A 13,347-nucleotide genomic window follows, 5' to 3' on the forward strand; every position below is an offset into this window, starting at 1 on the left:
AGAGCGTGAAAAGGACTATCGTTTAACATAGTATATTGCATTTGTAGCACACTATCTTTCTTATCGCTCGCATACCGTATGATAGCGCAAAGCTTAAAAAAAATGCAGGGGTAAGCGAAATTTCCAAAGTATACAAACGTTTAAAAACAATATTAAAATTCTACTAATCATTCCGTAATCGTTGCTTGGATGTGAGATTGGTCAGAGCCAACTCGGTGCTACTCTCCTTGTTGGCTATGTGGTAAATCGTTTTCACACACATGGAATAATTCTTCAGTATTGAACATGCAAGAAACCTTCAAGTTTAATTCGAAAAAGCTCCTCCAAAGTTTGAATCCGGTTTGTCTTGCCCATTTCCAGGGGATGTTTGCATGAATAAATTTCCAAAAAGGGGGAAGACTTTTCTGACAATTGTACAGCTGCCGTAACCTTAATGGTGCCATGTTTGTCTTGACAAATACCACAACATTACTTCTGTCAACTTGATTAAGATTTTATAAATAAATGATTCCATAACATTAGTTCCAGCTTTTTTTCCCTGGAAAAAAAGGGCGCAAATTACCATGGGAAACCAGTGCCCAGAAATACTACAATTTTACCTTATTCCCTTTTATTGTCAGAAACCAGTTTCATGAATTTTCTCTTAAATCGAGGGATAACTGAAAGACGCTCCATTTCCTTTTAAGATTTTACCACAGTGACAAAAATGTTTACCGTAAAAACCTAAGGCTTTTCCTTGGATTGTCTTTGCATTAGTAATCAATATTTGCCCTTCCTTTCTCTCAAATTAAAGAAATAACTGAATTTGATTAATCTTTGTTCTGACCTGCAAAATGATGTATTCAGGCAGGGGTGACTTGTACTAACGAATGGAAATTCAAATAATATAGCAAGGAAGACAGGAAATATATCCGACTAAATTGCGTAAAATGTTAGTGATGATGATGAAAAGAGAGGATAGGTTACTGTGCAATGAATCTTTGTTCTCCCCAGGTTTTCAGAGAATGTAGCGCATAACGAAGACGTCGTTCTACTTCACTATTTCTTCTTTTTTTCGGTTAAGGATAAGGGTTTCAAATCGCCCATATTTTGCATCTTATACGGTCATTTCCACTGGGTACCAGTGGACCTTTTAAGCTCTCTAGTTCATGGCAAATACGTAACGAAACATTCGCCCGTAATTGTATTTAACAAGGCTTTTAACGATTTTAATCTCACGGTAGTAGAACTGAAAGGCCTTTATGTGGTGTCAATATTTAACGTGGTCTTTCACGAAAAGCAAAACCAAATCATGGCTTTTCTTAGCAACCAATGCCCCTAAGAATAAAAGCGTCAGATTATTTGAATAGTGTTCACGATCCTTCGCAAACGCAGGAGGGAAGGGGACAGGGCTTTAACACTCAACATCTCCTCACGAAATTAACCTAAGAAAAGTTAGCCTGCAAGAACGCTCTTTCTGGGGAAAGAGGGAAAATATATTTAGCTCTCAGGTGAAAGTGTCCCGTCTATGCAAACCAGTCAATGAAGCAGTTTTCTCAAACGATCAGTGTACCACCCCCTAGCTGAAAGGCATTTCACCCCGTACCAAGTTTAAAGAAGACTGCGTTTGTGCCATTAATTATGTCAGTGGCCTTGAGTGCGTCACAGTTTAAACCTAAAAGTTGAGCTCGCAGTTTGCGCCTTCATTTCTTTTCAGGTTGTTACTGAAAGGAAATTATCCTGTATTGCTTTTGCAGTTTGCCTTAAGTGACTACTGGAGAGTGATATGATGGCGACAATGAACCTATCAAACAGCTCAAACGCTTCGGTTCCGACAGCAACAGGCTCGCACAAAGAAGATGAGGATTACGCGCCAATTTTTAGGGCGCAGGCCGAAGTACCGCCAATTATCATCGCCATTTTGATTATTGCCTTAAATTCTTGGGTCATTGTATTGGTCGTTAAGAGGCAAAATCTGCAAACGGTGACAAACTTTATCTTGGCCAGTCTGGCCATGTCCGATCTCTGTACTGGAGTCATTTCAATTCCTCTTTATCTGTCCTGTAACATCACACGTAAAACAGGCTTCTGTATAGCTGACATGATTGTGATCATTTTTACCTCCGTGTCCACTCTGTTGCATATATTGGTGATGACAATCGACCGTTATATCTGCATTATTTTCGCGTTGCATTACGAGAATTGGGTTACTAAGCGACGAGGTTGGTTCGTTATAGCTTTGATATGGTTTGTCTCCGTCTTCATGGCACTAATTCAGCTAGCGTGGATTGATCTCACCCAAGATGCCCGAGATGACTACGATATGGAAACCGGAAGGAACTTTGTTATCTACGACATCTTTCGCTTAGTGGCATTTATTGGTATTCCTGTTGTGTTTATGGCTTTTCGTATGCGCATATCTTTTACGAAGTTCTCAGACAGACCAAGAACATTCAGAAATACAACACGCCCGGATGGCAAGAGACACAGAGATGCAGAACACGCGAATGGAAAGTTGCAGCACTCTTTTTATTTATGCTACTGGTTTTTCTTGTCTGTTGGGTACCATTCTCTTTGTTGCGCGTTGAATCAATCCTTCATGCTGAATTTTTCCAGCTTAATCTGAGCGATGTTGCGATATATCTACTCTACTCGTTGCGAATGTGTAACTCCTTCATCAATCCGTGTTTGTACATCCTAGGAAAGCCTGACTTTCGCCAAAGCTGCTTTCCTGAGACGAAAAATATCAAAGCAAGTCAACTCAGAGTTATCTCGAACCTCCCTTATGAAGTCCTCATTGGTTTAGCTAGTTTGGCCAAAAGACACCAACTGCGATGTGATATTTCAGCCCAGGACGTGTGCGCCCAAGTTCTACGAAACCAGATCAAACATGAGAACTGAAAGTCAGCTGAAGAGAATGTTTCACCCTTTTCTCCGATCCCATTACGGGCCGGGAACCGAGCGCATTAATTGAAGGCCTGTCCAAGTGAAAAATGTTAGGCGACTTAGCAACAACAAACATCAAGATCAAACGGTTAAAACATGTTTGATCTAACTCAGAACAAACATATGGGTCAGAAATACGTAAACAACACGTGGATACAAGTGGCTGAGCAAGCGTGGTACGCCTGCGCGCGCCAAATATGTTTGATCAAACGAACAAAGCGTCGCCCATCAAACAAGAGAACAAATTCATGAAATGGTTTAGGGCCTGGACAAACAGGAAATGTTTGGCGTTTAAACAACATCACAACATTGTTTGGTGACCAAAAATGCTGATGTTGAAGTGAGGGGCCAAACGGTAAAAACATGTTTGATCAAACTCAAATCACACTCCACAAGCAAAGAACTATCGGTCACAAATACGTAAAAACCACGCGGATGTAAGCGACTGAGATGCACACGCCAAACATGTTTGATACGGCTGGCCAAACGAACAACATTCGCCCATCAAACTCGGGAACAAAGGAAATTTTTAAAGTCGTTTGATCGAATGTTTGATGGCTTTCAAATTTTATCAAACACGATCAAACAGCAGCAAACAAGGTGCCAAACGGTGAAAATGTTTGGTCACCAATGTTTGATGTTGTTTGATCGCCAAACACTTTCCGTTAAGGCAAGGCTTAAAGGCTCAGTAATACGGGCAACATTTTTCGTGCAACTTGTCCAGCAACAATGTTGCGTTGCACCTAAGTTGAGATGGTTTGTTCTTCTTGCGCAACAAATCATTTTGTTGAAAAAAGTAGACGTCGCTTTTACTTTTCTGCGACATGAAAATTTGTTGCGCAAGAAGGTGGTAACAAGCGCAACAAACCATCTCAACTAGCAACGCAACATTGTTGCGCGTCAAGTTACACGAAAATGTTGCCCGTATTACTGAGCCTTAAGGCAAGCTCGCGCCGCACTAGAGGTAAAGGAAACATTTCAGACTAGCCCAATTAAAAGGCTTTCCACGTGCGTTTTGCACGTTTGTACATACCAACGAGGTGAAATATCCAAATTTGAGATTATGTGGTTAATGCACACTTAGGTGATAAAAATAAATTTAACAATTCGAATGTGGTTCAACGCTGAATCACATTCTGTACTCTTATTAACGTCACAGAGGTCAAAACGCGCCTCGTGAGTCCACAACAAATTTGAACCACATTCGATTTGTTTTTTAACGCAATATTCAACGTCAAAGAATGTTCCGCCACGAAAGGATGGTGTTCAATGCAACCATATTGATATGAATAGGAGTGGCTGGGCGAGGATTTCCCAAAGACTTCAAGAGGTCTGAGAATGAGGAAGGAGAGAAAGGATAAATCCACTCTTTTTTTTTTTCTGTATTGTTCAATCAGTGTTTTCTTAACTTTTTCGCATAGCTTCGTATCTAATTTGCACTTACTAATACTTATTTCTGTTTTCTTACATTAAAAATATATGGACCTATTCGGACAATAAGATAAAGGGTTTTCCTCCGGGTACTCCGGTTTACATCCGGCTGGGGGAGGATATCCTCGACGGGGATAACCTGTGGTATCCATCCCTTTCATTGAATAAAATAAAATAAAATAAAATAAAATAAAATTGTTAGAGATTTGCCTTCCTTCCAGTCCAGTCATAAAAAGGGGTTAGGGTAGGTTAGGTATAACATAAACCCAGTGTCTAGATTTATTTAAAATGATTTTAAAATCAAGTAATTATTGCTTCAACGAGAACGTTGCATCCAGAATGCCTAATATAAGTAAGAACCAGTCTTGTAGAAAAAGCTGACAAACGTCTGAAGGCGCTGCTACACTGTGAAATGTTTCGTGCAACTTGTCTCGCAATGTTTTGGTGACATTGTGGCGGGACAAGTTGCACAAAACATTTCACAGTGTAAAATACCCTGCAACGAACAAAATCGTTGCGAGAAAAGTTGCACGAAAAGAGAACTTAATTCTACTTTCGGCAACGGATCTTGCAATTTGTCTCGCAACGATTTTGAATGTTTCGTACTACTTGTCCCGTCATAATGTCGCCAAAACATTGCGAGACAAGTTGTACGAAATATTTCACAGTGTAACAGTGCCTTAAGACAGCCCGAGATGAATTGTTGAAAACAGAATTTGCTCATTCCGCTCAGGACTAAATTTGATTAAAATATAGGTTCATGTGCACACTACACAAATAGGTATCACTGATCCTTAAACCTACAGGTAAATTAACCCTTCTTTGAACAACTTGTCTATGTATTAGGGGAGCAGAGTTGGTACCGCGGTCAGAGCATTGCAACTTAGTGCCACGTGGGTCAATGATGTTTGTTCTTTGCCTTCTTTGGAGGTTTTTTCCCTTCTCTTCACATAAAAAAAAAACTAATTAACTGACTTGATCTGCTTTATTTGAATTTTATTTTTACTATTCCCAATTAGCAGAACTCGTGTGCTAGGTAAGCGGGTTTGGTCTAGTTTTCACGAGGCGAAAAACAAAGGATAGCGAATGATTAAAAGCATCAATGGAAACTCTGATGGCCACATCATACAAAATTATTCCACAAATGACCGATGAAAGTAATTACTACGCGATTGAAATTGCTACGCTTGGTGATTGGTTTAAAAATCTCGCGCCAATTTATTAACCAATGAAAAGAAAAACCAATTGCAATTTGAACGCGCCATTTTTCAAGCGCTTTGAGCACGTCACACGGAATTGGCTGTATGCATTTGGATTGGTTCATTGCGCTGTTAGCACCTGTTGTGATTGGTCGAAGTGATTACTTTGGTATTTCTTTTACAACACTCAATTGGAAACCTCTATTACCTTGCCATGTCAACAGAACCAGAACCCTCAACTCATGATTTTCATTGCATTTGCCTAAATTTTAGTCAAATAGGTATCAATCATATTCTAGTCAAAGTATTAAAAATTTTCCCTTTCAATAGGACTTTCAAAATAATAATTATTTATACCATAAGAATAATAATGTTTAATGTCAGAGACCACGGCTTGAGCACTCCAGGTAGGTTCATCTGGAAAGCGGAAGAAATATTCTTCTTATTTTTTTGACAGCTGTAATTGGTACAAGAGACCTTGCCCAGTTGTTTGAAGGTTGGATAGTGCTATCCACTTGATAACTAAATCGGGTTTGTTAGTGTTTATCCGGTGGATAGCGGGTGAGCAAGTCACACGGAGGTGGTTCACCTTTTGAACAACCGACACCTTGTGCCTTGGAATACTAGTAGCAACTGCAAGAAACCATAAAATACTCTACCATACTAAAATGTAGTTGGGGTCAAGTGTGCACAGTCCCAAGTCATAAAGTCTGGATTAAAAGACATAATAATGTTTCTTTTTTTTGGCTCCACAATATTGCTTTTTTTGGGATTATTATAATGTACTTGTAAATAGTTCTTGGCCATATTTTAGTACAGTTCTGATCAAGTCATCCAATCTTTTGATGACAAACTATATTAAAGAGCTCCTGACTAAATGCCATCATCTCTGCAGAGGCATGAAGACCAATTGGCAAAGGTGGTGGCATAAATGTGTGAGGGGCTGCGCTGGCTCTTGGCACTGGTCGAGTGCGAGGCACTGGACCATGAGATGCCACCATGTGTGGTACGGTAGCAGAATCATGTGCTTGGGATGTAGCTGGCTGTGAGGTAATTGGTGTTGGTCCAGCCTTGTTGACTTGGTGCTCTTCGTCCCCTGACATTCCCTCAGCTTCACTCTCGGACACCGAAATATCAAATGCTTCAGCATCATCTTCTAAGGGCACACCAGGTGACAAGGCCTCAGGGTCCTCCTCACCCAAGGACTGCGTGGCAACAGTGTTAGACTGTAATGTGGATTCGCAAGCTGTCACGAGAGGAAGACTGTGGGAATCCAACGGAACCATGGTTGGCGGATGCTCACGTGAAGTAACAAATGATTCTACATTGGGTTCAATCTGCTTGTGTACAGATTTCATGTGTTTTTTCAGTTTGTGTGGTCCAAGGAAACCTTTCTTACAAATTTCACAAATGTGGGTGTAATTCCCAGTGTGAATGCGCATGTGGTCGTTTAAGTTATCCCGTCGTGCATATCCCTTGTTACACTGATCACATTTAAATGGTTTATCCTTTGAATGTGTGAAAAGGTGACGCTTTAGTTTGTCCTCACGATAAAAGGTCTTCATGCACCCAGTGTGACTGCGAAAAGGGCACAGGAAGGTTGGTCGTGTATCAGGGTAATGGATTAAGGAATGCCTCTTCATTTTATCCTTTCGGGCAAACGCTTTTCCGCATTCAGGACACTTGTGGCGCTTCTCAGTGGCATGCACTGTCCGTGTATGAGACCTGAGATTCGCGGCAGAACAAAAAGTTTTAGCACATTGATCACAAGCAAAAGGCCTGTCTGTTGAGTGAGTGGTCTTATGTTTCTTCAACTGCACAGTGCTGGTGAAAACTTTTCCGCATTCATCACATAGATGAGAATGAGACTCCACCAACCGATGCTGTTCAAAGCCACTTATGGTGAAGAAACTCTTCGAGCACAAAGTGCATTTGAAATCCTTTTTATGGAGCTTGCAATGATCTTCTTTCTCATCAAGAGTTTTAAAAACAGCAGGACACCGCTGACACTTGTACACCTTGGATGACTGGTTGAGGTATATGGGGACAAAGACACTGGTGGCACCTTGTTTGCGCACAACAACACCAGCAGGTGAAGAAGATGATGTTGATGAGGTGGAATTCAAATGAACCAGTTGGGATTCTGGAATGTGGACAGAAACAGATCCATCGCTTGTTTTAGTTGTTTTTTTGTCCCCTGCTTCCTTTATTTTCTCTGTCCCAGGAGATGTTGTGGATGATGAAGATTTTCGCTTTCTTGTGGTTTTGGGATGTGAATTTTTTCTCTTGTGTCTCTTTGGTGGTTTACCTGTTAATAGAGGTGTTGATTTATTAGCTTTTAATCCTGGGAGGTGGCTTTTCATATTTCATCATTAATTTTTTCTTTTATTGTCAGGGCTAACAAAGCAATGCAGGCAAAAAAGAGCAAAGGACAGTGACAATGACAAATGCTGACCACAACCATTCTGCTGTGAAAAGAGGGAACAATGGATCGATTTGCACGTTTAGCATGTGCGTTTTACACTTTTGTGCATGTCTTTCCGGCGCCCTGTCTTCTGCTAAGCATCAATGTGAAATAACCTTGGGGAGATGAATTTGCAAATAACTGTTCAAACTATTACCCTGTTCAAACTAATATGCTGTATGTAATTCCTGGACAGTTATTGCACCATATTAAAAAAGAAAGGCTTGGGTTCATTGCCAAAATGTACCGAGACCACACATAATTACAATACATAAGTATTATGATAACATGTACATGTTTAAATGTATGTCCCCACAGCCCTCAATGTATTTGTTCCATAAGCTCCCCAATATTTGAAGATGTAACCAGTTGTATTTATCAATAAGTCTTTTTAGGGTTTTCCTTGACCCACCATAAAACCCCCTGGATACAACTAAAACAATGATAGCAGAAAAAATTCTGAAAGTAAAACTGCTGGGAGAGATACACCAGGCGCGGATCCAGGGGAGGTGAAATGGGTGAATTTTCACCCCCCCCTTTTTCTGAGCCCCCCTTCTTTCTTTTTTTTTTTTTTTTTCTTATCCCTAAAATATTGAAATAGTATTTGATTTCTCTGATTTCTCTGATTGATTCACCCCCCATTTCAAAATCCTGGATCCGCCCCTGTACACATGTATCTGTAAAGTGCATGATTATGTTATGGACAAAAAGCAATGGCTTTGAATTAATTATTTTTCATACATGTAATTAATCAACTCACTGGATTTCTCTCCATCTGTGGAATTAAGAACCTCAGTTGGTTCAATGTCAAGCAGTGGGTCAAGGAATTGGACCTCCACTCTCTTTGCCAATGATGCTGTATTCTCAACAGTTACCACATCATCTTTTGTTATCTTACAGTTGTCAGCTGAAGAACCATCTGCGCCTTCACAGCGTTGTTCTTTTGATATCTCTGGAAACTTGTCGTTCAAACTGATAGGAAGCTTTTCAACAACCTCTTTTAAAGTGCTTTTGTTTGTATCACGACAGGCTTTGTTTGCTTTGTGCATGAAGTAATCTGAGAGATCAGTGAATGATAGTTTGCATCGACCACAGTAGTGAACATCTTGTTCGTCATCTAAAGAAGAATAAAATTTTAGATGATTCAAGTACTGTTTGGAGTCCTGTCCTAGGATTCAATTCATGTATGATGTACGTGTGCATGTAACTTTTGAAGTAATTACCGACATACTGCAAAGATGCAGTTTCACATTGGCATACATGGAGGGGTGGACATCCCGTCGTACAGTGACCAAAACCAAATTTCCTCACACAGATGGGTTACCATATTTTCTTATCAATGGTGCTGCTATGAGCTGTGCAGCAGTCAATTCAAACTCAAACATCCACCCACCAAGCCAAAACCCTGGCACTTGATCATTTTCTGCACCCAGGCAGAAGGGAATTCAATGTGCAAGGCCTTGCCGGAGACATGCCAATTCGAACAATGCCTGTGTTTAATTAAACAGGAATAATTTCAGTGTTGTCTTTCAAAATACAAGTCATGTACAGTGAGTGCTAAGAGAACACAGCTATGAAAGGGCACACAGTCATCAGCAATGGCTCCCACAAAGTTTTGATGTGAGGGAGACCAAGCATGGTAAAGCTCCTTGTGTACTACTGAACTGAAGACATAAATTCTTCAGTCAATCCAATCATGTGGTTTTCAATGCACAAAACTGATACACAATGTACACAAACACACAAATGCAATATGGGCTGTTCATTTTAATAGCAATTGGTGCTAGACCTGTGTCAGAGCTGTCACATTGTGCGCATGATTAGCTCTTTAACGGAATAATAATAATTAATACATACTCACTCAGTAATCTTTGCGTTTCAAGCAATCTGATTGGTTCGCTATCTCGGAGTAATTGAGCATTATTCACTCCCTATGGAGTCAATGGACCCTTATCACACAGGGGCAGATGTTGGCCAGAGACAATACATGTAGATTTCATAGGCTGAGCCTCAAGTTAATGTGTTTGGAAACGAGGTATACGATGCAAAAAAACAAAAGTTTCTAGTCCCTTGGGACTCAACATGGCCATTGTATGAAAAGAGTCAACAAGGTATGATCCAAAACAAAAAGAAAAATTAATGGCCGACGTGAACTCACATTTCGCTAGCATTTCTGAATCGAAAATATTGAGAATACAAGATGATGCTGTACAAGAGAATACAAAGAGGGCCACAATTTGGCCTGAAAGTTTTCAAAGGTAAGAGAAGACTTCATATTTTTGCCAACCAGTCTTTGCCTTCATTTTTCCAAATAATTAATCCTAAAAATTAAACAATCTTCATGCTACACTGTAACAAATTACATGTATATGTTTCACTCTGAGTAATTCTATTTTGTACACTGGTTTTTCCAGCAAATTGAATTTGGTACCAAAATTGAGGAAATGGAGATAAAGGAATTAAAGAAAGGTAAAAGTAAGTTCTGTACATGGCTGCAAGAAATCAAGATGGGTCGTATTATAACAAAGCAATGCTCACCTCTTAGAGCCGCTGTTGACAGTGAAAATGTTTTAACAAGCTGACTTAAGATTGCAAAATAATGATCATTTTGCTAGTTTGTGACGAGGATTTTAACGAAGGGGCTATTTAGATCTGCCATGTCTGAAGCTTCCGTAAACACTCTTGTGCATGCTTTGCACTGCAAGTTTTCCACACGTGAATTAAGATGTCAATTAAATCAACTTTCAAAGGTTTACTTCTGCAAATGTTGAGATCACTTTGTGTGTGTATAATATTATATTAAAAAAAATATTGTTCTTTTCAATCTTGGTGAATAGCAGCAGAATATTTACCTCCCCGTTTCGCGGCTCCGTAAATTTTCGGCCACTACGTGTATTCACCTCGATTCCATAGAATAATAGTGTTAATTATCTCAGAACTGGCACTATGATCGCTAATTTCTTGATGAACTTCATATTTTCATCATGTGTGTGAGGGTACAAGCCACTCAACGTCATTGAATGTAAGACCTTTTAGTGCTTGCAATCATCACTCAGGTTGAGCAGGATTTTTCAAAATATAATGTAGTTAGCAAGGTCAAAATACCACTAGATTTTGGCATTGTCTGTGGGCAACGGCACCCCCAGCACCCCATTAATTTTATTTGGGTTAAGTTTTAGGTTCAGCAGGAAAAAAAAGGATAACATTCAAATTTAAAAGTTTACCTGAAGATTGCATGTTTCCTGGTTCTGCTGGAGACCCTTTACTCTGCTCTGCGAGGTTTTTGCAAGGGTAATACACTTTATCTTTCTCCTCAAAAACCAACATTTGATTTATTTCAGTTACATGTAAATTGATTTTTATGTACCGTGTATGTTGTGGTTCAACTTATTTCCTGGTTCAAACTTTTTAAAACCAATTCAATTTTCATTTTCCTTTGTTTCAGATTATGAGGATGACTCAAAAATAGACAAAGAAAAATCAAAGTTGAACTGGTTTGAAAAATTTTACATCAAGGAAAAATTTGAACAACAAGCACAATAAAATTAATAGTGTCCCAGGGCTAAAGAACTTGACACTTAAAATATAATAAAGGTCATTTTTATCATAAAAGCCCTGTTTACAAGAGAAATTTTCACGTGACAACTTTTGTGCGACAATTTTTATTTGGTCAAGCAACCTTTTTAACCACTATTTTAACTTGGTTGTGTAGATGAGGAAATTTTGCCAATTTTTAGGTGACAAATGTATTTGCTGAAAAGCTGGCGAGTTAGCTTTTGCGTGACAAATAAAAGTTGTCATATACAAAAAATTGCTTGTGTAGACGACTCATCACATAAAACATGGTGAATATCTGCCTCTTAGCAAGTGCCATTGGAGAGCAACCAGGCAACCTTGCCTTGTTTCTACTTTATCTCTGCCCTCCAAAGGCATTGGTGACCCACTTATCTGCAAATATTATTATTTGTTCTGCTACATGTATCTACATGATCAATAATTGATCAAATAAATGTATATGTACATGTACAGATAAAATTGTCACGTAAAAACTGCTCGTGTAGATTGGGTTTAAATTTGACATAAAAAACCATAACTCACATAATTTTATACAGTTGCTTATTGAAGTCATTTCTTGAATAGCATAGCTGGTGCTATGGCGCAATGTGTCCTGGCCTAAATTCCCAGAATTTGAGTAACACCTGGGCAACTTGTGTTTGTTGCTTGTCTTCTCTGCTCCTAAATTTTTCTCCAGGTATTTTGGTTTTCCCTCTGTTATCAAATCCTGAGTGAATTTCATTAAAATCGTAGTCTCCTCCAAAAGGAAAGACATTTATTAAACAATATCTCAGAATAACCGGCCATCTGTCTTCTATTTTTAGGGTATCGTTTTAAGAACACAACCTACACTACCATGAATGGCCCGATATTCAAGATCAACCACATCCGGAAATTTATTTGCTACAGTAATATGATATTGATGTTTACAAAGCATCATGATCAAGTACAATGGCTCCTAAAAGGCTACAACGAATCTCCTTGGTTTCGCCAGATATTTCATAATTTTATTTAGCGCTGTGAGGAAAATTTCGATCGCACATCAATAAAGCGATAAAGGAGATAATGAATACAAATACAAAAGCCACAATACCTCGTTTGCTTCCCGACTGTCCTCCATTTTGGACAAGAGTTCCCTCCTGATCTACACTGCTGAAGGTCGATTCCTCGCAAAATACAACACAATCGCCACACAAAACTGACAGAAAACAGTCCAGACAAATGTTGGAAAAGTAGAGAGGTCGAGTCTAGAGAATTTAAAGCATATTTATGAGAAACACAGCAAGAAGACCAATCACCCAGGGTGGCGAAGGAAAACGATAGCTTCCAACCCTTCCCATATTGCTCAGTGACCCCTTTTCACCAAGGCCAGGATGCTAAGTGATGCATGCAGGAATTGAATTTACCGCGGGAAGTCACATGTCGCGTGTTCGCATATTTGGTCTTTAATATTCTATTGAAAATGAGTCATACTGCACGTTTCGCATTGTTCATTGGCTAAAAAGTGAGTCTTTTGGGACGGGTAAGCTTTGGTTGCAACCCTTTAGTCATCATTTTACTGATAAATTGTTTCCGTAATATTTCAATTATCATAACTTCGCCTTAATTTTTGACAACATTTTCTGGCCAGTAGAGGGCGAGTTGCACACATACCGTTTTTCCCTAATTAGCGTTTTATTACTATTATTCTTATTCTTATTATTATTAACCCAATTTGCACCCATTCTTGTTGGACTTGTAGCTTTAATACTACTCGCAAATCTCTTTTGAGGT

At 39.2% G+C, this 13,347-nt stretch overlaps 2 protein-coding genes and 1 pseudogene across 5 annotated transcripts in view; 2 read left to right on the plus strand and 1 right to left on the minus strand.

Moving 5' to 3' along the window:
- Nucleotides 1-1,627: 1,627 nt before the first annotated feature.
- Nucleotides 1,628-2,922, plus strand: LOC138011517 (adenosine receptor A3-like; annotated as a pseudogene).
- Nucleotides 2,923-4,307: 1,385 nt separating this feature from the next.
- Nucleotides 4,308-12,924, minus strand: LOC138011515 (uncharacterized). 2 transcript variants are annotated; one of them, XM_068858557.1, is made up of 4 exons: nucleotides 12,668-12,924; nucleotides 11,244-11,331; nucleotides 8,780-9,136; nucleotides 4,308-7,863 (listed from the first exon to the last, which is right to left on the minus strand). In XM_068858557.1, the coding sequence occupies exons 1-4, from the start codon at nucleotides 12,692-12,694 to the stop codon at nucleotides 6,386-6,388; spliced, it is 1,950 nt and encodes a 649-aa protein (XP_068714658.1). In that variant the 5' UTR covers nucleotides 12,695-12,924; the 3' UTR covers nucleotides 4,308-6,385. The 2 variants fall into 2 exon arrangements, with proteins under 2 accessions (XP_068714658.1, XP_068714659.1); XM_068858558.1 differs by having other exon boundaries at nucleotides 5,354-7,863; nucleotides 11,244-11,328; nucleotides 12,668-12,831.
- Nucleotides 12,925-12,956: 32 nt separating this feature from the next.
- The window catches only part of LOC138011514 (tudor domain-containing 6-like), a 36,293-nt gene continuing 35,902 nt past the window's right edge, over nucleotides 12,957-13,347 (plus strand). Inside the window, exon 1 of one of the 3 annotated variants that reach the window (XM_068858554.1) lies at nucleotides 12,957-13,078. The gene's annotated coding sequence lies outside the window, so the exon portion shown is untranslated. Of the gene's footprint in view, nucleotides 13,097-13,347 lie in introns of all 3 variants that reach the window. The other 2 variants (XM_068858556.1, XM_068858555.1) reach the window with 2 other exon arrangements.

The sequence above is a fragment of the Montipora foliosa genome, chromosome 7 (genome assembly GCF_036669935.1).
Source record: "Montipora foliosa isolate CH-2021 chromosome 7, ASM3666993v2, whole genome shotgun sequence".
NCBI classification, from domain to species: domain Eukaryota; kingdom Metazoa; phylum Cnidaria; class Anthozoa; order Scleractinia; family Acroporidae; genus Montipora; species Montipora foliosa.